General features: G+C 44.6%; 2 protein-coding genes across 3 annotated transcripts in view; one reads left to right on the plus strand and one right to left on the minus strand.

Moving 5' to 3' along the window:
- Positions 1-2,657, minus strand: part of LOC120950889 (potassium voltage-gated channel subfamily KQT member 1-like) — a 162,571-nt gene extending 159,914 nt beyond the window's left edge. For both annotated transcript variants that reach the window (XM_040369304.2, XM_040369303.2), the window contains exon 1: positions 1,682-2,657. The gene's annotated coding sequence lies outside the window, so the exon portion shown is untranslated. The remainder of the gene's footprint in view (positions 1-1,681) is intronic.
- A 7,255-nt stretch (positions 2,658-9,912) lies between these two features.
- On the plus strand, positions 9,913-24,378 carry LOC120950892 (thiamine transporter 2-like). Its single transcript, XM_040369306.2, has 6 exons — positions 9,913-10,789; positions 15,813-15,900; positions 16,349-16,562; positions 20,173-20,388; positions 20,958-21,453; positions 23,293-24,378. Exons 1-6 carry the CDS (start codon positions 10,581-10,583, stop codon positions 23,615-23,617), a joined length of 1,548 nt encoding a protein of 515 aa, XP_040225240.2. The 5' UTR covers positions 9,913-10,580; the 3' UTR covers positions 23,618-24,378.
- The last annotated feature ends 1,266 nt before the right edge of the window (positions 24,379-25,644 follow it).

Genomic DNA, 25,644 nt, shown 5'->3' on the forward strand with positions numbered 1-25,644 from the left:
TGGGCACCAAACGTTTAGCTTTGATGATAGTAAACATTTGTTACGCACAACTGTTTGAACAAATTGCCCCCTCCTTTCCCCTCTTGCGTGTAGACAATTGGCCGCCGCAACGAAACTTACTTCTAGCACAATTCTAATCTGCCCTCCAAACGTGCACTTTAATATTTAATCACAAAACTTCTGCATCAACCAGTCCATCGCAGCTCTCAACTCAACGCTCCGACATTGCATTTCTCATATATGCACTTTTCACTCGTACTTTATCCACGCGAGACCGGCCCGAGGTAGGATGTAGGTCAGCTGGTCCCCAGAACCAGATCCGCTGCCACACATTATTGTCTGGGGCAGCAGCAGCAGCAGCAGCAGCAGACAGCCCATTTCTTTTCCTTTCTGTTTCTTTCTGTCTGGCGTTTACGGCGTTTCGCTTGAGCGCTGTCTGCCCTCTGCCTTGCCCTGTTCGCGTAAAATTGCATAACGCTCCCCTGACGTCGATCCTCAACACACACACATCATCTGCATGTTTTTTGTGTTTTTGCTCAACATATCTGAACCCTGAGCGCAGCGCTTGTTACCGAGTTTCAGCCTGCGTTCCGGCAATGTTTATAACATACAAAATCGCAACTTGAAAGAAAGAAAGACAAACACTCCAGCCAAACGGATGCGTCCCCTTGAGCGTCCCCGCACCCAGCACTGTGATCGAGTTCAGCTGCTCCCGCTGTATCGCTGCACGTTCCCGTTCTTGCGTTGTGTTCATGAAAAATGAAACCCACAGCCAGCAGAACAGCGCATCGCGAAACAACACACACACACACACATCCTCTATCGGAAAGGAAACGGGGAGTGTGATAAACTCACCCCCTCTTTTTCTGCAATGTGTGAAAGCGATCGTTGTTGTGAGCGATCGGCCAGCATTAGCAGCCAGCTGAGCCAACACATGCCTGGAGGGAGGGGGGCGCAACAGCAGCAGACCCGTTTCGCATCGCTGGGCGAAATTGGTCGCGTTGAAGTTGAAGGTTAGGCCCGGTGTGACAGGGAATAGAAGTGGATTGGCATGCGCCAATCGCACGCGAAACCGTACCACTTGTCGATCGCGAGCGAGATCAAGTTCAACGTGTACTGTAACCGAACGCTGGATCTGGTAAGTTCTGGGTAAAAGCAACTTCTTACACCGCACCATTTCTGCGTAATGTTGCCCATTCCTGTAAACATTGTGCTGGGACCGGTTTCTCATTATCATGTGTGTACCCGGGAAACCCGGGAACTGCTGACCGGGTGGAATGCAATATGAGCGGTACAAATACAATGCCGGGCTAGGGCACTGTAAACGCCCTTCCACACACACACATACGGTGGCAACTTCGGGACGAACGTTGGTTCGATCGAGTTGATGACGCTGCTTGAGACATTAAGTTTTTGTTGTTGTCGTTGCTGCTGCTGTATCGTCTTTACCCCCTTGAAGCATTATGCAAGATCATGTGCAGTGCGTCGAATGAGTGCGAAATTGCACAGCAAAGCAAAAAGTACATCAGCCCCACGCCAGTGGGTCATGCCCGTTTCTTCGCGATGATTAATTTGCCTCCCCCCGCGTACGACAACAAATCCGTTGACACACCGTTGACTCGCACCGTGTCGCACTTGCTGCTCAAAACTCGACGGCCCGGGCGAGCCATTATTCACTTACGTTTTCTTTGCTTTGTGCGCGGTTGTGATTTACAGTGACGATCAAACGGTGACACACGAGCCAGCAGCGACGATGATGATGATGCCGTTGCTTAGCGCGTTGGCCACTGCTGCCCACTGCCGGTGCACCAGAATCCTTCGGCACACATGTGGTGCCACCACCGAGCAGCGAACAAACCCGCCTACACACGCTGGCGATGTGGCCAAGGTACTACCGGTGGCCCGGGACGACGCAGGATGCCGCGGTACGATCGTGCCGTATCGAGCACGGTTGGCAGCAGCGACGGGGACGATCGTGATAGTGATAGCAGCAGTTATAGATTTAGTAGCAGAAGTAGCTGTAGCAGTAGTAGCGGTAGTAGCAGTAGTAATAGCAATGATAGTAGGAATGGATCGTAGGCCGAATATTTTCATTCCAATTTTTCCTTCCCGCTACGATACGCACGCACTTTGGACTTTTTTGATTTTTTCAGTGAGCCATCATTAACTTCTCGGAGCTCTTCTGAAGGACCTCTAATATACACGCAACTGCGGCACGCTTCACTGCCGTAGGGCCACTAACATTTACGCACATACATACAGCACACATACACACACAAACACCTAAGGGGCAACCCCACTCAACAGCTCAAACACATGCACAGCGACATCAACGGACGGCCACAACAGCAGCAGCAGAAGAACGGACCCGTGCGCTCCGATCGCGCGCACGCCGTGTAAGACGGTGGGACACCCTCTCTGTACTATTATTCCCTGCGCAGCGACCAGGATGATGCACTAGGATGCATCGCACATTTGCACACTTACACACACATATACACACACACACACTCGCGGGAGCGCGCACAGCGGGCACTTCTATCGCGGGTACAACACTAGGGAGCCGATCCTAACACCACCGCGACATCGAGCACGGGACGGCCACACATCCGCACGCTTCGAGAGGAAATTTTGAAATGAACGTACGCTGAGCGCCCGCTTACAACCGGAGCTGCGAAGTCGGGGCGCATGCGGCCACTGCTGCTCGCCGGTTTGGGTTCATCCGAGCCCGATGTCGACGCGTTCTCACCTGGGGTGAACACGCGAAGGTTCTGTATCATTCCTGTATCCTTAAATCGCTTTCTTTTGATGAAATGCGACAGGAAAAGTGGGTGAACAGTGATAAGAGATAAAAACTCAAAAAATCAGTCCATGTTGTCAATTGTTTAAAAATAATCAAATGACAATACATGTTATTCTGTAGCTTAGTCTTAAACTTTGCATTTAATAAAGAAGCATTGTAACTTGTAGTTTATTCACCGGACAGGTATCACATACTCTTAAAAAACACGTAAGTTATAGAACTATGTGCCAAAATGTAAATACAACACATTTAAAAGTATCATCAAATGGTACTCATGCTTATTAGATTTCCTTGAAATTACGTATGCCTTATGGTAGATCAGTCTGGTCAGTTTGAAAACATTTTCAATTGAAGGTACACTGTTATGGACCTTGATCACTAGTTTTCACTAGTTTTGGGACCGTTTTGGGACACGAAATTACTGGAGTATTACCCGTAACGAAAGTTAATAGCACCCCGAACTCATAATGAAGTGTAAACACAACGTCAAATATGTTTTGTTTCAAGCCAGAACTATGAACCACTTATGCTTTGCAGTTGAGAATAATTCTTCGAGATGTTCTGAAACGTTTGTTCCAAGATCTTGTACTAGCCAACCACAAAATGTTAGAAATTGACCAAGTACGGACCACTCTGGAGATAGTTTACTTCTGGAAACAAATTACTTCAAAACGTACTACTACGTTGTTCTCTGGAGGTGAAAGATAAGACCTCTTTAAACATACACAACAGCTAAAAGTTGTTCTATTCACAGCATAGTTGACACTTATCAATCGTGAAGAGATTTTAAGCATCGAAGTTTTAAAAAATCGCTCAGTTTATGCTTTTTTCCTTCATGATATAGTCTTGATTATCTTATTTTTAGTTATTTTCATGTATAGCAACAAACTTTTCATGCATGTCAAACAAACAATAGAAACAAGTTAAAATTATTACCCGTCTTTATTCGATCTTTTAAACTGATAAAAGTAAATTAAGATGCTCTATACCTATAACAACCGATATCATGTACATCAATGAAAAATTTTGTTTTTCTGTTGCAACAGCACATTCAGCAAACATTAAATTTCAAGTTATTGCATACATTTGTCTCATACAAAATTATAACTATATGTTTAACCATTTCTTGACAATGATATCACCAACAAGCGCTGTACATCATCCTACACTGCGAGCCGATTTGGGAAACTAAGGATACTGAGTGCTAACCTTCTCACGTCTCACTTCAAATTTGAATGAACGGGCAGGGTTACTCTTCGCACAATAGCACGCTGAACAAGATGCCTGATTAAAGCAAAAGATTGTAATGGATTCATTTGTATTACTGTCAAGAAACTGTCCGTAAAGTCAATAATCAAAATTACATGACAAAATGTTTTGGAATAACATTATCGCTTTTCTATTTCACTTATTACTTCCATTGACGCCTTCATTTCAGAGGATGTACAGTTTTTAAAGCATTTTAAATTAGTCCTTTAAAATAAGACATAGATTTCCTTCAAATAAAGCAAAATATTTACATCTTGCACAAGAAACCGAAAGCAATGAACGTTCGGTTCATTTGCAGTAATCATTCACATCAGCTCATGCCTGCTTGCGTTCATTTCACGCAAAGAAAACGAGAGTCTACTCTCATGCCGCTGAGCATCTGGCCGTTCGCGCTCTTGTGTGCGTGTGTGTGTGTGTGTGTGTTAGCTCCAGCCGGCAGACACATCTTCACGTTGGTCGAATCTATTTCCCCTCTCGAATGCATTTTCTTGTTCAAAAACTATACCGTCACGCTGTATGAGTTTCCACGCTGGTTTGCTTTTCCATTCGCCTGCATCCATGATACTGTTCACTGCTCCGTGCATCATCATCATCAATAGCAACTCTTCTCACGCTTTCCATTCTTCGCGGCTCTTTATGGTAACCGGCATTCCCGGAGTTATTTTTAAAACCCGGTACCGCCATGTGCTACAGAAGGTACCGGCAAAACCCTCACACCATCGCACACACAAAGGAACACACGTGCATTACAGTTTAGGAAAATAAGGTACCAACCACATGTGGCAGACAGGCCGTCCGCTTGCAGCAGTTGAATGTGTTTTCCCGAGTGACGTCATTCATACAGCACACCCGTGGAGTGTGCAAGCGCGTTTTGAACCACCTGACCGGGGCCGAATGGGCGTTTGTCCAAGTACGTTTTTTTACGCTTGCAGGTGCTCGAGAGTGAAGCAAAATATGGCCATCCCATCCTAAGCATGGCGGTTGGTGTTGGACTGATTTTTCCGGCGCCGCTAACCTCCAGCTCCAGTGCTCGTAATTTTGTGGAATGTTTTATGGATGCAGCAGTTCGCCCGCGTGACGAGAGCTGGTTGGTGAAGTGTAACCGTACCGTCTCTCACTCCCACCCTCCCACAAGACATTCACAGCCAAAGGTCACCCGCTAAACTTGGAACTTCTCAGCAGCTTCTGGCCCCAGCCATCTCTTTCCCCTGGCATCCACAACAACAAAACATACAAGAATGCATTTCTGTTTGTTTATTTTTCAAACCTTTTCCATCATCTCCGCCCTCGTTACCGCACCACACACTTCCCCCCGGGAGCAGCAATTGAAAAGTTCACGGTTTGTTTTGGAAAGCGCAAAAGCCGGGCAACAAGGGGCAGGAACGGTACCACCGAACTTCAAACCCCGTGTACCGTGTCTGATTCGTATGCAAAACGAAAATGGACATGCATCGTAACAACGAGAAGTAAAAATACACACAAGAGAGGGGCGGCTTCAATGGGAGAACCTAAATTTGGAACGGTATTTCTGTCGCAGGCAACCTCCGCTTTCTTCTAGCCAGAGTAATGGGGTTGCGTTGTTTCCTTCGCTGCCTCCGTACTTTCGCTCTGCATTTTCACGCAAACCGAAGATCTACGGCGGGGAGCGGGAAAAATATTTGTTTGGTCTGTGACCAGTCAGTGTTTGCTCGAATAATATGTATTGCGACACTCGTTGCGCCTTGCAAATAGAATGAATAATGGAATTAAAAACAAGGGCAAAATGCAAAACGCCTAAAGTTAGGCAAACGAAAGTAAATAAGCAAACTTTTATTCCTTGACCATGTTCTCCTAGTACACATTAATATGAATTATTTAGAAAATTCACAACAAGAAAGTTAAAGTTATTCTGTGGTATATTTATGGTCAATCAGTCCGTCAGGTTTGTTAATACAAATAAATTAAAATATGCTCTATTTGCATTGGATATAACGTTTGCCTTCGCATAGTGGTCAACATTCATTACAGAACATAACAATCTAGACTCTTACGAAAATTTGTAAAACGGACCATGTGAATATTAACATTCAATCAACAAACATTTGTAAAGCTTGTTTAAACACTAGTTAAATTTAATTGAAAGAAGTAATTCCATGCAAATTACGCTCAAACTACTCGTAAAAATTAATTATAACATCCCGTTCTGTAAACACGTAGAGCCCACCACATCTTACAGCGATAAGCTGCTCGCTATAATCGACGCCGAGCGTTAATACTCCTTGCAAGCGTCTAAAAGGGTTGTTCGCTAACCATCTTACACCGGTCATAACCATTCAGCCCCCCGACCGAGTACCTTTTGGATCGCGTCAAACAAATGCCTGTCGCGTGATGTGTCGTTTAAATTCCACAAAACAAATCCAAAACCGCTCGAGATGCCAAATATGTTTGCCATGCAAATTAACGGCTGCGACTCATTCTATCCCTTTTCCCCAAGCAATGTGCTACCTTCGCGGGACAAATTGGACATCAACTGGTAACGCGAACATTACGCACATTACTACCATTACACTCATAATTAGCACCACACTCATTTAACCGTGTCTTGAGCCGGGGGGGAGAAGGGGATGGCAACGTTTGCTCACGACTCACTCACGAAGACCGATCATCATTAGCCGTTATGCCACACAACCGGCCAGATCCGGACGATCCATTTAGTTTTAGCGCGCTCATGTTTACCCGGGTACAAGGCAAATATTGTCCAAGAAATTGTACTTGCCGGTTTCGAGTGGTTTTGCCCCCCCCCGCTCACTTACCTCTTGATCTCGTCCGATATCTTCTTGTGCACTTCCTCATTTTCGGTGTAGTGGATCTCGGTCGAGTCGAACCGCACAAAGTCCACCTTCGATTTCTTCACGGTGCTACTGCACGGCGCAAGGCTCGACGGTGTATTGCCACCGTCGCTAGCACCACCCTCGTCGATGGTGGCTACCCCCGGGGTCAGGTCTGTTCTACCGCTTGCCCCGGGACTGGCGATGGTGCTAACACGAGCCTTCCGTGACACACGATCCTTGGACGAGCGGTGGCGCGTGTCTCTCGCGTTCGTCGACGACAGCGAAACGGCTGACGGGGAGGACGGTACAGCACCGGCGACCGGTGGAAGTGGAGACGAAGGCATCGACAGGATACGGAGTGATACGTTTTTGCCGCTGCTGCCGTTAAAGGGTTTCGGCTGCTCGGCCGGATCCGGAGCGTGTGGTTCGTTCTCGTACACGTCCTCCATCGCGGTGCTTCGCATCGGGCTGTGTAATGCACCGGCACGAATGGTAAGCTTTCTGACTGGCCGTGGTGCAAAATAAGGGCTTTAGGTGTGGGTGTTGGTCGATCGCTTACTACACCGCAAGACACCTAGAGGCGTGGCACGGAGACACCTTCCCTCATAGCAGTCAACAAGTTGTTCGCGTGCAGGAGCGATTTTGGGCGATTAAAATAAACTTTTAATTGTAATGGCATACCAATGTTATCCATTTTTAGCGTTTGATCTACAAGAAGTTTGGTGTTTTATTATTCCTGATGAGAGTTAGCTGTAAGTAGAAAAATAAATAATGGTTTACTAAGTATTATGTTGAAGGATTCATAAGAAGGGTAAATCATTTATGATATTTAATTGATTTATTCCAATCCATTAGAAATAGATCTTAGGCAAAATTTAAATGCTTATATCGCTAGGTATTTAAATTCCATTGTCTGAGTCCCGTAATTATTACTCCTTTGTGACAGAATAGTTTTTCACCCGATAGTTTGTTCCCATTATCAACCTATTGTGCCACGCTGTCACATGATCAAGGCTTACCCCCATTCCCGACTGCAAAAACAAGCTTACTATTTCTTTATTTACATAGTTTCAGCATGGCCTTCTCAGAACGGGTTTTTCTATCGCTTGCTAGCCCAACGATCCACCGATCCAGTAGCAGACAGACGCTGTCATTTGAACATGTCAGAACTAAATTATGACACATGATCTTATCATTTATCAGCTTGACATGTTAATAGGCACGAGTGAGCGTTGAAATCAACCCATGCCCATGCCTGCACCGGTCGTTATCAGCGTTAGCGTGGGAAGAAAAACAACAGTAACACCAGTAATTAGAAAGGAAAACACAACCGCACGATCAACACTCCCCCTAACTCAAGCACACGCACGCACACACACGGTTGGGCAGCGATCAATTTGCATGCAATCGAGTTAACCGACGAGGTAAATTGAAATCAATTAACCGTTCGGTTTCCTCGATCGGCTGCCATGTCTGTCAGCTGCCGACGTCGTCGCCAAACGTTGCGCCAATCATCATCGTCAAGCGTAGACACACGGTCCGCTTCCATCAACATCCGTCGCGGCAAAGGCCGCGCATAAATTCATAAAAACCCGAATGCTGAACGTTGACCACGCGAACCAATATCACAAAATTTATCATTTTGCAAGCCACCTCATTCCTCATCGCGACCCTTCCGCCCCACACCACCACCACCACTAGTCAAGTCTTTCTTTGCGAGAGTAATTTCTCGAAGCGAGCGCTAGCTGGGAACTTGTTTCGCGATCAATTTTGCTTCTGCGCACTCTTCTTCCCCTTTCTAGCACGATCAGTAATCATCGCCACGGATTAAGAGGCACTCGCCCGTCTCCCACCGCAAATGATTAATTAAAATTCATAAATCGAAACGCTGCAGCCAAGCGCAACTTCCATTCCCCTGTTGCCCGGTATATAGAAGCATGTTTTTTTTGTTGCTTCCATCGAATTGATCGTTTCGTGCAGTCATTAGCCGTTTACGGCGCATGGCGCCTCGGGACGACTGGATGGTTGTGGAATATTTCGTTAATCGGCTCCCTGCCGGGTTAAGTCTGACCGGGAGGGATCGATTTAATATGTTGATGTGCCGGTCGTTGTAGCAAAACGGATCCTGAAGAAACAAAACCAGCGAGAAATGTCTTCTTCAGGTGTGTATTTCTTTTATTGTGAATTATAAAAAAAAACTAAAGAAATAACTAAAAATACAGATATCTGAAAATTACCAATAAGAATATTTTTGATCATATTCATATTGTAAAATTTGTGAATTACAAATGAAGCTTTGCCTCAGTTGTATGCAATAACCTCGGCACATGCATGCAACATTCGACGAAAGTCAAGCTTTCAAGTGGTGAGCTTAGCCGTGGTGAGTTTGAGGTAAGCTTACGCTTTAATTCCACAAATGAACTAAATGAACCTGAAGCTTTGGAAATGAACTCTACACAACGTGATATTGCAGAAGTGCATCGTTATTGTACATCATCACATTTTTTCTTAATTCAGATAATTTTAAAAATCTCTTCTAAACCTACAACTTTTAGCCCCAAAGAAGCTAACTTTATATTTAAAATAAAAACGTCATACAGATTATACCACCATGTGACGAACAAATTTAACGTGCCTTCCTTTCACAATCTCTAGGCAGGAAATGAATTTGTCTTATCGCAACTCGGCATAAGATCATCGCCCAATGCAGTTCGTTATCGGTACGTTGCTGTGTGAATGCTCATTTACGTTAAGTCACACGTTCCCCGGACTCATCGTTTGTAATCGCGATAAGTTGAATGGATAAGCGGTTGGACTTTACGATTTATTCTCTAATTATCCAGTGCTTCTATAGCTCCAGAAAAAAGTGTGATAAAAATCGTTGATGATAACAGTTATTGAGTAAAATGTACCAGTTTCTGAATCAACATTTGGTCTCTAGGGGTCAACAGTGAGATTCATTTTTGATCTAAAAAATAAACTAAACTCTTTTCTTTGATGCACAGATGCTCGTTTATATTGGACGCACATGCGACCATCATGATGCTGCATCGTGGGAAAGCTCTGTTCGTTACCTTGACTTGAGGCGAGAGCCCCGCCACTAAAGTAATCACGCTAATGGGAGGGAGAAGCAGCACACATCACTTTTCAAGATAACAACACTGTAGATGCACGGCCCACAATTAGCGAGCGGGTGGACGGTAGTGGAAGAAACATTTGTTGGTGGTTTTACACAAGGTGAAATAAATCCACCACCATCAAATAATATTCCGTCAGTTTCAAATGCAGCTACCTTCCAGTTCCCATCACCCCGCACCCAGTGAAATCCAACCGGCTATCAGATAAGACAGACACCATTGTGCAAAAGAACCCAACCGAACCCACCGCTCAGTCACAAACCGGCGCTGCTGCTGGTTGGAATGTAGCCACTTCTAGTGTCAGTGTCTGTGCGGGAAAACGAACGTTCCGACCGCGTCCGAGCAAAGCCGACCATGTGCCATTTATTTTCCACGCGCTAACATCCCGCTCCACCACTGTGCGTCGCGTTTTCGTACGCGTAAATGAACAAACCACGCCACCGTATGCAAAACCGATTCGCATCCACACCGTGAAGGTTAGCAATCATTCTCGTGGGGTGTTCACATTCCGACCCGAAACGCTGGGCTGGCGGGTGGTGAGTTTATCGCCGTGCCGCGAGGATGCAACCATGGTTGCGGGTGTCGCTGCTGCTGTGCGTCTTCGGGTTCTTCCGGGAGCTGCGCGTTTCCGAACCGTTCGTCACCGAGTTCCTGTCGGGCGAGTGGCGGGACATCGAGCCGGAGCAGCTGAACCGCGACGTCTACCCAATCGGCACGTACAGCCAGGTCGCGCTGCTCGTGTTTATGTTTCTGCTCACGGATGTCCTCAGGTATGGAGGGTGCTAGCTAACGCAATAAAGGCGAGGGAATGTACTCGTGTGGAAATTGAGACCAACCAAACAGTGAGCTGCATTTCTGTGTGGTGGAATCTTGCCGATAGTGATTGTGAGGTTGTATGTGACTTGATGTGGAAACTGAAGAACGTAAAGGCATCTTTTGAGTAAAATTGTGTGCTTAAATGCATTAAAAGCTTGTTTTAAACGGTTTAATAAGATCTTTTTTTGATCCTTCGTTAGGTTGTAGGATCAATGATGATGTTTAAAATCTTTTAGCATATTATTAATAATAACTAGCAAATTATTATGAACATAAACAAAATGATACTTTTACGATAGTTTACTTGTGAATGAACTACTTCTTGTTGAGGTCACTTCAGAAAACGAGAATTCATCGGATTAAATCACCGAAATGCAATTATACTCTCACGGGCTTAAACAAAACAAAGGATTGCTAAGACTGTTGAAAAATCGCCAAACAGCATTACCCCTAATACAACTGCAAATAAATACTTTACAAAACAAACTTCCCTCTAGCAGCGCACAGGAATTTTCTTCAAAAAACTTCACCCTTGTCGTGCTTCTAAGCTGCTGTGTACATCACAGTGTATTTGATTCAAAAATTCCAACGCAGTTGCAATTTCACTAAGTGAATGAAGTGAGTTCCCCCAGTTTTGCATTTCTCGCAGCGTTTTCATTTAACGCTGAGCCTCCAAAATAGTGATGGGCAAAACGGCTCCGGAGCCGGAGCCGGCTCCGCACCAACGGCTCCGGAGCCGGTTTTAAAACAAAGGACCAAAATAACTTTTTCAATGAAGTTTCAATCGAGAAAATCCGTAAATAGCGGAGTAGGTCATGTTTAAAAGAATTTATCAAAAAAACATCGATGACTTTTGAATATTGTTAAGAAAAGCGAGACCAACGAATGCTACACAACGTCATGCATGTCAATACTGCAATCACATCGTGTATTGGTTTCCACACGTGCGAGAAGATATATTCGTTTTTTTATTACGCTATCATACAATGATGTCTCTATTGAACCGATAGTTCGGAGCCGTTGGTCTGGAGCCGTTGATTCGTCGCGGGCCCCGGAACGGTGGGCCTGAAGCTGGCTCCGCAGCCGTTGGAACGGAGCCGTGAGTGGAGAGCCTTTAGTCCGGAGCCGGCTCCGTAGCCGTCGAAGCAAAGCCGGCTCCGTAGCCGTCGAAGCAAAGCCGGCTCCGGAGCCGTCGAAGCAAAGCCGGCTCCGGAGCCGTCGGAGCGGAGCCGGCTCCGGAGCCGTTGGTGCGGAGCCGGCTCCGGAGCCGTTGGTGCGGAGCCGGCTCCGGAGCCGTTGGTGCGGAGCCGGCTCCGGAGCCGTTGGTGCGCTCCGAAACGCCCATCACTACTGCAAAACCAGGCCAAATGGGCTTAAATTGTTGCTACACTTTCAGCCAATGCACAACCGCGCACTACCATTTATGTGGTCAAACCTTAAACGAATAGGCAATACGGAAGGGTGAAACTATTCACAACCAGCACTCCCATACGCACAAAACTTGCCCATGTTCAATCTCCATTACCATACCCATGCATCTTTCTGTGGCAGTGTGTTGCTTGCCGAGATGCGAAACTGTGCCAAAAGCATCCATTCCTCGTGCTGGAAACACTTTCCAAAACAGCACTTAAACTGCCAAATTAAACTGACAACGTTTCCCCCATCTCCTTCGCCTGCCACGGCAAGGCGGGCGTCATTTTTCCAACGCTTTTGCGAATGTCATAAACTGAACTCGACGGAATCTTAGTGAGTAGAGTGTGTGTTAGTGTGTGTTGGAAGGGAAAAAACAGTAAAAAGTCCACAAAACTCAAGCATTTCGAAGCAGGAAATCTTTTCAGGCTTCTTCAAGATTGTAGGGCGAAAAAGTCAAAACAAACTCTCGTCTTGGGGCAACAACCCAACAACAACAGCGACAGTTACGCCAGAAAAAAAAACCTTCCCTCACATACAGTCACATCCGACTGAAAACTTCAATTTTATCGCTCTCTCCCTCTCCAGGCTGGGAGCGAAGAGGGTCACAGAACGGTGGACGGTGGAATCCGGGGAACACACTTCAGGCCATAAACTCTTTAAATAATTTCACGAACCTCCACAACGTAAACAAAGTTCTGGTTCTAAGCGACCCCGGCGGTTCGATGCGGGCAAAACATTACCAGCGAAGGGCCACGCGCCGCATGGCTGGGAGATGGTGTAAATCGCTTCCAACACTTATCTCGTTGAGCTGCAGCAATGGGCCAGCAGCTTTTTCTTGCCATTCTTCGACTTCTTACGAAATCGACCCCTCGTACCGCTGCCGTCCTTACGCGAAGACGGATAGTCCTGCTAGTAGTGGAACAGTTATTTTCATTCTCGGAACTATACTGTTCCTCTTCCCGAGAAGGAGGGAAGAAAAAAAAATGGAGCCATCCGTGTCCATGGGTTGATGGGTAGTAGCAGTAGCAGCAGCACTTGAGAAGCTAGAATAAATTGATTTTCCCTTCCGGTGACAGCAGTATCGTTTATTCCCGTCCAATTCACACATCCATTCCAGGACAGCGGACAGAAAACGGGGGAGGAAGCGATGGCAAATGTACACAGAGAGTGCTTGAAGCCGAGCAAAGGGGACGTCTTAATTTGGCCGCGCCAAACGATAGCCAAACGGGGCAAATGGAGTCGAATTTATTCAGTTATTTAATTACACTCACCGAACTTTCCGCCGAACGTTCCTGGGGAACGGGTCAGATTGAGAGCACTTGCAGGCGACGAACGAGACGACTCTTCAGAAAGTGCTTTTGATAATGATTAGCTATGATATTTAAGATAAGCACTGGACGGCACACTATCGCGATGCTGGCAAGAAAGGGTCCCGCTGTTTCTTGGAAATGCTTGACACGAAACCGTTTCCATTACTGCAGGCTGACTGGCCCGGTGGCCTACTGACAGATGAAGAGCACAAAAGCTGTCCGAGAGGTCCTTTGGATTGGACAAGAATGACATTGTTGCGAGCATAGGGGTTAGCAAATGGGGCATTTTTCCACGAAACCGGTACCTCGGATCGAGTCCAGTACGTACAATGCAGACCCCGGATTGTCGGCTGCTCGGCAGGACGTTCGAGGTAGATGCAGCAAAACTTCACCCAAGCGACACGTTTTTGAGCACGGTTGGCGTACTGAGAAGCACATTCAATTTCACCGGTGGAATGTTAATGCAATTTGTGTCCGGCAAACGGAAGTGGAATGGTAACGCATGTCACAAAATAAAATGAAACCCTTAAACTGTGACTTCAAGCAGAAAATGCTTGTCATATGTGTCTTTCGACAGGATGGGATATGAGGACAGGAATGTATCTTCATGGTTCAACGATTCAATGAAATACTTTCAGTTTCACATTTTACTTCTCTTATGATCTTAAAATAAATCCTTATTTCGTTTGTTTAAAGCTACTTTCAACGCATTAAAAGAAACACGATTCATAAAAAGATATTATTAAATCATTTTATCAGCAACTGCCATTTCCAAACATTAACCTACACTACCTCAAACTTAGTTCTACAGCAAATAATGCAGTACAAAACACGCTTCCTTCTATCCGGTACAAGCTCAAACAACTCTGTACGGTGGTTTTTTCCTTTCCCACCATTGTTTTGCACCTTCCCTTATGGTGCGCTGACGAAAAATTAAAAATTTAACCACCACTAAAGTCCCGATGCCACCGTTGCGCTGTGCCGGACGTTGGTACACAAGGTTCCACGCCGCTCCAAAAACCGCAAGGATGTTGCTGCAGCAACTTTTCGGACGGGCACGGTTAATGTGAAGGGTTCGCGCAACAGCACGAACATGATTACACTTTCATGGATGCACCAGTTGCTTCGCTAGCAGTTGTGTATGTAAACACATTTTAAACAGGATCAGGTAACAGGTTCAGCCGGCGAGTGAAACAAGTGAGATAAACTGTTTCGTTAAGGTGCATTTAAAAGCAAAGGTTCTGGAATTGGTCGTTAAACGCAAACGTTGTTATTTGAACAGAGCTTGCAGCAAGCAACGAGCTTGATTACAGTGAGATTGGAGGAAAAATAATATGCTAAGCTTTAAATTTGACACGTTCAAATAATAGGGTAATACATTTGAGAGCTGAAATTTAGTAAACAAAAAGAGGAAAATAAAAGGAGTGTATTCTTAACATCTAACAGGTTGCTACCCTCATAGTCAGTTTAACAACTTCCGTTAATGTTTGTTAACAAAGAGCAGCCACTAATTATGCACTTGTCGAGTCGATATTGCTAAAAATCCCCTTATTGCGCCTTATTTGCTCCTCATCATCAAGAATATCAAAAATTTTGCACAATCAACTCATAGACATGGCCATAGACATAGAATTCATGTTATTGGCTGTTGTTACAACTAACATCATACTGTTTATTGCCACAAATATAACTATCTCAATTCACAAAATGTCCCATATCTCTCCACTTTGCTCAACATTGCCGTCGTTTTGTCGACGTAGATAAGAAAGTATCAAAGACCAACTTTCTTGTACTAAAAGGAAACCCAAACTCACTTTCCTTTTTTCATACTTTTTGTCACAAGAAATGTCTATCCAGATGGCCTGTGTACCATCTACATTCTAGAACAAACCCGCACACAAATCCCACAACCACGCAAAATGCCCCACGAACCGGGCACGGATCGCAACAAGCCCACATTTTATCACATTAACGTTTCATTAACGGTCCTTGTCCCATCCGCACACGCTTCAACGATGCGTAATAGCTTTTTCTTCACCTCTCACTCCTCAATTGCATCTACTTACGGACACCAGCACCACTCTCCCGAACCTCATTTTCGTCCGCTAATTTGCCCTTTTTCCCTTGGGTTTGATGCCACCATTTTGTTTTCTTTTTTCTTCACATCTCGGTTAACGATTCAACACGGCCTCGGCTTGCACCGGCTCCTGACCAACCCTCGCACTTGCTACAACCCCTACCGGTACGTCATCAGATACAAATCGATAATTGTGTTTTCCGCCTGCTTGGGCATCGTCATCTGGTCGCTGCTGCTGTGGACGGAATCGTTAGCCGCACTGCAGGTTAGTAGTAGTATCCTTGCTGCAACTCGTACACCACGGGCGGGATTAAATATGCGCGCAGCACATAAATTGTGTGCTACAATATATTCCCCCCTACCATCGGCAACAAGTGATGCAGCTGATGCCACCGAGGCAGCCCGTAGCACGCAAACCGCGAACCATATCCATCACCGTAGTTAATCGGAACGTAGCGAACAGAATAGAGAAAAAAAGCACATCTCATATCCTCATTTGCGTGGCTGCCGGAGTGCACTCGAGCAGCACTTTCCCAAACGCAACACTTGCCAAGAAGTACGGCTGTGTGCGGCTATCGAACTCGTTCGCTGCCGGTACATTAAACCCTCAACCACAACGGCCGCGATGCCTGCCATGCCAGCTGAATTGCATTCGTTATCCGCTGCCGCCCGCTTCGCTTCGCTCACTAAACTGCTCCCCTTTCCTTCAACAGGTCGTGCAAGTGCTGTACGGTGCCTACATGGCCTCGGAAGTGGCCTACTACACGTACATCTACGCCAAGATTAGCCGGGAAAAGTATCAACAGGTGACTGGCAACACGCGGGCCGCCATCCTGCTCGGCCGCTTCCTGTCCGGCGTTATCTCGCAGGTACTCGTTTCCACCGGTGCGATGAACGTACGCGACCTGAATTATATTACACTCGGCAGTAAGTACGCTGTTTGTTTCGACGACGGTCCGCTTTTGCTGGCGCTTCCAGCGGCGAGGATTGGATGGTACAAGGAAGCGAACTGTGTTCCAAATTGGACGGTTTCATGAATGGCTGTGTGTGGAACCCCGTAGCGCTTATTTGATGCCAAGAAATGGAAGCCATTCACAGGGCAGAATGCTTGGTACTGGAATGCTTGGTTTACCATTTTCTAGCGAATCGTAATGGGAAGAAAGTTTTCTCAGAATTTAGTAGCCTCGGCATGAACATTTCTTTCAAGAGTAGATACATGAACCATTCAAGCATTCAGAATACATTGTGAAGCAGTCTTTATTGGCTATTTCAAGCAGTAAATTAAATTGGAATGGTTCGTTCGATCGGCATTGTTCGAAAGAGAAATAGCTACCCGGCAGTGTCATGGCAGAGGGTGATATTAAAATGTATCCAAATGGCATTGCTCTAGGAAAACCAACGGGCGTGGGAATGTAGTCACTGTAAACATTAAAACTGGGGTAAATATTTATGTTTGGGTTTCGTAATTTTCTACCATTTTCCAGACAAGCCGTAATTAAATGGACCAATGTGTGTTTTGACACAGTACTAATTAATAGGAAAAAACATTAAGTGGCACAAGGAATGTTGCAAATACTTTGAGCTATATGCTGTTTTAATAGATGAATAGCTAACAAAGTAACAACAATTAATTCACACACTGAAATCCAATCTATCCGTGGATCGTGTTATTTTGGTGATGGTGAAGAAAACGATTGTGAAGTAACATGAAAGATACCTTAAAGTCTAGATTTAGTGACGAAACTACAAAAAAACATTGACGTAATGTATTATACAATTCTTGTGTTTACTGTAACTTACATTGTAATTCTTCATAACACAAGATCAAATGGTTCGATATTTTTGCTAACAACTTGCGTCTTTTTGAATTTTTGAACTTTAGTTTCGTTTTGAACCCTATATTTGCAACAAACTGAAGTTGACTAATAGAGGATAAGTCCTAAGGTTCATCTATTAAAAAGACAAACAAATACCTATGGTTGTCCTACATCAATTTACGCTCATTTTAATGCTAGCTACGATCTGTCATTGTAAACAATTACAAATAGATGAATAATTTAGCTCTTCGTATTGGAGGATATTGATAGATTTTAGGGTTAATCTAACAATTTACAAAAAAATGCATGTTTTATTATTCATTCCAATCAAAATTCATACCGCATTTTGAATTTTCTAGCAAGAAACATAACCAGTTTGATCTGACCGGGTCAAATATTCCATTAAGCGTCCTGTAAAACGCATCACCGTCCCGTGCTGATGCCTCCTGATTCCCCCTCCTAACCTCATTTATGCCAATCAAGTTGATTTCTTTGCCTTGTTCCACGTTCCGGCCTTTATGTCTCACTCTAAAGACTTACACTTCCTTGTTGTTATGCAATCGAATTCCACAAGGGTCCTATTTTGTAAACATGCCCATGGGCCATCGGCTAGCTTGAAATTGCTCCAGCATTCTTCTTTCCATCCTTGTAGCTACATCGTACTACATCTGCTGATCGACCACTCATTTATATCCATTAAAGCTTTTCTTACTTCGACCACAATCCAGACCCACTTCCATCCTCATCACACATGCATCACCGTACCGCACCAACGGGGCACTTCACAATTATTCCAATCTTTTCTTGATTGATCGATACTTGATTCGCCTTCTGTTTCCCAGCCGTCGCTATATCTCGTCCGTTGCATCTGGAGCGTCTCTTATCGTCTCTGAGGGGGGGGGGGGGGGGGTTTGGTTTCAACCGTTGGCCATCAATCAACTTTAAGTTTGTTCGACAGCTACCATTCCGGCCAGTGTCACTTTGATGTGTTCATCAAAGATTAAGGTTACTCCACTTGGGTCGGGAATTTCGTCTGCGGTTCGGGATGGATGTAGAAAATCAATATCCTTTTTTATCCCGAGGGTTAGCAACGGACAACGAGGATGGGTCGTTCTGACAATATCGATGTTTTAATATGGTTATAATGTTCCTCCTTAGAATAACAAGCATGATTTTGAAATTATAAACTAATAGATGTGAAATACTGTATTCATACATTTCGTCAGCTACATTACAGGGTTTTCGAGGATTATATAGACATGTTCAGCGAGTTGTAGATTCGTTCAGGCATATAATAGACTCTTTCAGCGAGATATAGAATTGTTCGGAAGTAGGTGTAGACATGTTCGGTTATACTGTAGAGCTGTCACTTTCGTACCCCTTGGACTGCAAGTTCGATCATTCTCATCAGAAGGTAAACAAACGGTTTTGAAAAAATATGCTTTTTTCAACTAATTTATGTATTAAACAGCTTGGAGAATGGTTATTAGCTACTTTTAGGACTTTTAAGAATGAAAAATTGAACCCTGCGGCACAGTGTGTAAACAAAACAAATGACAGCTCTACAGAATCGCTGAACATGTCAACGCCTACTTTCGAACAATTCCATATCTCGCTGAAAGAGTCTATTAATGCCTGAACGAATCTTTAACTCGCTGAACATGTCTATATAATCCTCGAAAACCCTGTATATGCCTGAACGAATCTACAACTCGCTGAACATGTCTATATAATCCTCGAAAACCCTGGAAGAGTTCTCCAAGTATATGCAATACTAATTCAGACAATTATTCACGTCAATTATCATAATTATTATTAAAAAGCCCCCAAAACCCTCCTGGCTATCGAACCATTACAAAATGTCTCCGTATCATCTGCAACCTTGTTTTCTCTGCCATTATCATATTTTGACAGTAATCAAGCATTTTAATAATTTTACCTTGTCAACATTTCAAACGACAGTCGATGACATCGTTGATAATTAAAACATTGTCCCATTCCAATAGCAGCATACATTCCTACGAACAACTGTTTCTTGCCCACTCTGTCATGTTTCTCTTTACTCAATGTTTCATCCTAAAAAAAGCTCGTAAACCGATCAACTACGAGTAATAATTAAAAACACCAACCATTTCCATTTCACAGAACGGACAGGACAACCCACTCTTGTTCGATTTTAATTTACATCCATGGCAAAGGCACGAAGAACCAAGCTGCTTTCTGTTTCTGTTTGCTTCTCTTTCCCCGTATCAGAACAATGCTATAATCAGTTCAAGTGCAGAACAGAAAAAAAAATCCCCACTAAAGGAAATGCAATAAGAGCCAGGTCAACACCTGTGTAATGATGGTTGGAGGGTGAAAAAACGTGGAAGCATCCCACCAACAAATCACCATGCCGAAAGCCTGCCGGTGATGAACGTGATAAAGTGTGTTTCCGGTATGTGCTTCCGCATCCGAAGTACTACCTCCTTTCGCTTGTTGCATCGGGGCGAGCGAAGGCCCACCAGAGGGCTACCTTTTATTTCCACTTCCTTCCCGTGATGCCATGACGCCGTGATCGGCAAAGTCCTTCCCATTGAGCGCAGTGGTGGTCTACTGTGCTGCAGCTACTGCTTCTTTTGAATCACTTTTCCACACGCTACTACGCTACAAACCGAAGCTACAAACCCCCGAGTCCGTGAATCTGAGAACCGAGCTACATGCATTTCGTATTTTCGCAGCGCAAGCCGTTTCTCTGCTTTGGTCATTTTTGCTGCCACCGGTAAAAACCAGTGTTTACTTCTATGCTCGCGATGAGGACACTAAGCCGACCGATGGAATGGTGGCTTGTGATCCTGTACCAACGCCACAGCAGAAGGAACAGGAGCAAAAAGCGCAGGATCAGTTGGAGCTCCACGGTGACAATGGATTGGATGCTTCCCAGAAGGTTTCCCCGGGTGAGTTTCCTGGCAGAACATTAATTCTGTCAATGGGTGAGTAAAATATTAGATTCAGCCGAACATGGCGCGTTTTGGGAAAACAGTGGTTGCAAAATTCAACAGACAAGAGAAGTGATACATGCAGTGACTATGAACACAATATCCAAACACCAGCAAACGAGAACTGGAGGGACAATCCTAGGTAGAAAAAAATAAAATTATGAAATTTAAACATGCATACAGTTCCAAAAATATCGATCTAAATTCCCAAAAAACGGAATCCACCAAGAGTAGGTTGTTTCATGTTAATAATCAAGAAGTCTTTTATATCAAACGTATAAAGTGTTGAAAATATTACATTTTATGCAAAAAATTGATAGAAAACATCATTCTTGGATGTTTTCTAATTCGAATTTCACAGGAAGGTTTAATAAATTAAACAATTTTAAATATTTCTATTTTTCATCGAATAGGTAGTCTTTTGTCTTGTTTACCGAGATCTGTTCAAATTACCTTCTACTATCCAGTATGCTCACAATGTCCTACGTAAAAACTCATTTTATTTATTCATTTCGCTCCCACAACAGACCGCACCACCCCAAATAATGAACCTAACGAATCCGTCGAAAATGGCACCGCAACCGCAAAAACCATCGACGCCCAGCCGAAGGCACGATTCTCTGCCTCCCGCGCTGTGCGACTGCTCTGGAAGCATCTCATCTCCGCCTACCGGCAGCTGCCCGTCGTCCAGTGGAGCCTCTGGTGGGCGCTAGCGATGGCCGGCTTCATCCAGGTGCAGGTGTACGTGCAGCTGCTGTGGCACGAGATCGACCAGCAGCAGGGCACTCTGTTCAACGGGGGTGCCGAGGCACTGCTCACCCTGCTCGGTGCGATGAGTGCGCTGGCGGCAGGTTACATCGCCAATCGCATCTTCGAACAGCGGGCCCTCTGGATACTGACGGTTTGCTCCGGGCTGCAGGGTGGACTCATCTTTTACTCCGGCTTTGCCACCAACATTTGGGTGGCGTACGTGCTATACATTCTGTTCGGCACGCTGTACCTGTTTATGGTCACGATGGCAAGGTAGGTCGTTGCACTCACTGTCTTACTGAAGCTGAAACCAGCGCTGAGTATTTTCACGTATCCAAAGCTTTCAGTCGGAGCTTCTCTCCTACACATATCAAACATTGCCTTTGGTGAAACATGTTGATTGCTTTCTTACTTACCGCCCACACTGTGTGCCCAGATCGGAAAAGTCAAACTTTAAAGCATAACACATTGTTTTTCTCACAGCTTCCCACACAACTCTCACGATCACGTCAAGCTTTGTACAAATACTTTGTTCGAGACATATGCACAAACACACCCAAAATACCATCCAGAAACGTAAAAACACACCCTCCCTAGCTGACCAATGATTCACGAGCTACGAACGCTTTAATTCATAGCAATAAGCAATATGCAAATTGCTTTGCCCCTCCCTCTTTCCCTGCTTTCGTGCGGGTCACTTTCGTTTTATCGTCCCTTTGCCTTCGCCTTTACCGTTCATATTTCGTTCGCGGTTCTTTCCTAATTGAATCGTCCCCGCTCGATGGGAAAAAATGGTTCGTGAGGAATGGGTGGTTGCGGTTGGCAAAATGGGAATGAAAAGCGACGCAAAAAAAGCACACGTTGAAACAAACCCAAGTCGCCATCCGTTCGCAAAAACATTGGGGAACGTTGTAAATTATAAGGCGCTCGGATTTGCTGCCACCGCCGTGAGTCTGTCCAGTCCCTTCTTTTTGCCAGTGCAGACGGCAAAACGAGCTCCGCGCCGAGAGCTTATAGCATGCGGAAGGAACAAGGGGACAAGGTTCTGTTTTCGAAATCTTAATTGAAAACAGTAATAAAAAGCTTTCGCAAAGCGAGTCTGGGGAAGAGTGGTAAAGAACAGTTGGGCGAAAGAATACAAGGAAGCACTTGTGGCGCGTTTCGGGCAACGAGGCGATTTAAACGATTTTGTTTAATTTGCCAATTTTTAATGCTATTAAAAAGGATGCTATTTATTTTGTCGAGCTAATATTTTGAAGTATAAAGAAGATTAAAAGATTAAAGATAATGCATATTGATTCTAAAGAAGACAAAAGAAAATGATACAAAGAAGTCGAAGAAATGCTCCGTAATAATTAATGTATTTTTCAGTTTGTATGAAATTCTAGAACAAAAAACATTGCGATTAATGAAATTATTATGATATCTCTTATATCAAAAGTGTAATATAAGGAAATCCCATTAAAAACCTTACCTATCAAAGCATTGCAGAGGAACTCTGATTAATAATAAACATTTAATTAACTGCTAAAATACAACGAAAGTTTGAAAGATCTCCAGTCTCCAAACGTAAAAATGACAAACGTCTAACGAAACTGTAAGACCTTATCATTTTACTCAATTTGTAATCCATAATTGAAGTCAAAGTTCGACATAGCACGGCGTTCCCCGATCGCCCCTCGGTCCCATAGACGTCAATTAAACTTTCCATTCAAAAACATACACCCGGAAACAATTCCAATCAATCAACGCTGGCATTCAAAATTTACAAAACGCTTGTTCGTATGCGATACAAAGAACATACACACACCGAGAAAAAGCACAATCAAATAAACTTCCCATTCACGTCCAAAAATAGCTTCCACCTGCAATTCCCCACGGTTGGAAGGAAGCAAAACACAGAGCACCGTTTGAAATCAATTAAACACACCTTGTAGCGACATAACTCGATCAGCAAACGGCAACACGATACCATATTTTGCTGCTGCACACTTTTGACCAGCCGTTTGCCAAACTCCAAAACCTCGCCATTCATCGCAGGCAATACTATATGATATTTGTGTGCAGGTTTTTTCTCATTTTTTTAACCTTCTCTTTCGTTTTCTCTCCCAGTGCGATCGTGGCGAAATATCTCGAAGAGGACAGCTTCGGGCTGATCTTTGGCATCAACATGTTCGTGGCGGTCGGTGTGCAGGCACTGCTAACCCTGGCGACGATCTCGGAGCGCGGCCTGATGCTTGACCCGCGGGACCAGTTCAAGGTGTACGGTGGCTACTTTTTGGTGCTCTCGATAATCTACCTAATTGCCGCCATCGCCGCCAGCGCGGCCCGTGTGTGGCAATTGCGAAGGGAAGCGCAGGCCGCCTCCACCAATGCCGGTGTGGAAGGGTCAGTTGCAACAGCGGAACGATGCGAACCGGCGACCGTAAGTGGTTGAATGGAATAAAAAAAAAAACAAACCGACATAGAAACGCTTCAAACACAACTTCGTCATTTAGAGGGAGGCTTCGGTCTGCCGTCTGGCGATTCCATTCGCTCCTTTGCCATTGCTTCCCAGCGGCGACGTCGTCTGTCAACCGTTATTCGAATGATCGAAAAAGATGGAAAGTTATACACAAAATACATACACACACACACACATATACGCCCCTCGGCCGATTGAAACTGAATCCACTCAGCGGCAAAACACACCGGAAACACTTCGGTCAATCGTTTTGGTTCCCTTGGCAAACTTCCCCCAGCCGCATGAGGCTAGTTGTGGAGAGGGAGTGGGTGGTTGGCGTTTTCGGAACGTCGGATAGTTTTGAAGCCGTTGCATCCGGTGGGTAGGAAATGTTTTCGGGGTAAGCTACAGTGAGGGCTGTTCTATTTTGGGCAGTGAATACGATGCTTTCGCCAGCGGCATTCAATTGGTTTTTGAAGACCTCTCGGGCCAGTCCTGGAGCATAGACGTCAAGTTGTTCGATCTCCTAACATGTCTATACATAATTTAGACCTACAAACTAACAAACTGACTACGGCACGACTGACTTGCCTACGTATTAATCATCCGAACAATCGTTGTTATTTAAAACCTTAAGTAACTTAATGCGAGCAGCTCTTTACCGACTATGGTTGTTACACAAAATTACCAAATACAGCGGAGCGCCATTTATCCGGGTTCATCGGGACTCGACCTTTCCCGGATACTCGGATAACACGGAATAACACGGATGAAGAGTAAAAGTATATATTTTATCGCTAATTTGTAGTTTATTTTTGAAATTTATATTCTGTTTTGGGAAAAACCTAGCCAGTTTTTATTGACTTCATGTTTTTCCAACAAGAATATTTGAAATGTGTCATGAATTATAGCATTTTTGGTTATGATAATGTGCTCTGATAACCTTTTTTTAAGTCAGTTCAAATTCATTTCTCAACAATACGGATACACGAAAAGCCGGATAAAAGGTACCCTGATAAACGGCGCTCACTGTATGAATAAGAAATAACAAAACATGTTTTCATTTAGGAAAATATCTAACTGAAATGTTGTTTGAATAATCGACTAAATAGACTCACTACTTAGCACAGCAAACAAAGTGTTCAATTCTTTCAGAATATTAAGATAAAAGGATATGAATGTAAGATTGTATCGCATCTGGTTCAAACACAAAGAGAAGAGCCTGAACATTCTTTACCAGGATGTTCTGTATTCCGATCTTTGTGTAACATTCAACAGTCGTTAAATAATCATTGATTGCAAATCGTCACAGAAAGGGTGAAATGGAAGCAAGATTTGATAAAAAATGAATCGCACTTACAAAACACTCCCCCACTGTAGATATAGAAGATAACATCAGAAAGTAGAACACTCCACTCAACTTCTCAGCAAAGGCGAACTAGCTACCAATCCGGTTTGAGGTTGAACAGAACAAAAAAACACATCCTACTATCCTTCTCCTCAACCCCCATCTTCAGGACGAAAACTGACGCCAGAGATGTCCTCTAGCATCCGGCGCGAACGGACACACACAACCTCACTTGCACAGGAAAGCAGCAAGCGTCGCCCCAAAAAAAAGATGGCAAAGGATAGCTTTCGGGTTCGGGCATTTATCATCGACCTTCCGGAGTGGGTGTTTTCCCAAGCCCGAGCTCCTCTTCTTCCCATCCCCGCCAAAGCTGCTAAACCATCATATACAAAACATTATTTTTCATCGCATCGTCCCATCTAAAAGTCAGCGTCGGGTTTCCCTGCCAGTCCCCGCCACCAACACCGGCTGTATCCCCTTATTCAAAGGCATCCATCTTGCCGTCGCTTGGACTGCTGCGCCTTCATCGCGAACCACCACCACCATATCCCGCTTTCATGCACACCCAAACGTTGCGGAGCGGGCTTTTGTTGTTGAAAGTTTTGCGCTGCATCACACAATGCACCGGAGCCGGGGCCACACAATGTTCCAACCGATGGACGAAAATGGCAAT

Source organism: Anopheles coluzzii, chromosome 2 (assembly GCF_943734685.1).
Source record: "Anopheles coluzzii chromosome 2, AcolN3, whole genome shotgun sequence".
Classification (NCBI taxonomy): Eukaryota; Metazoa; Arthropoda; class Insecta; order Diptera; family Culicidae; genus Anopheles; species Anopheles coluzzii.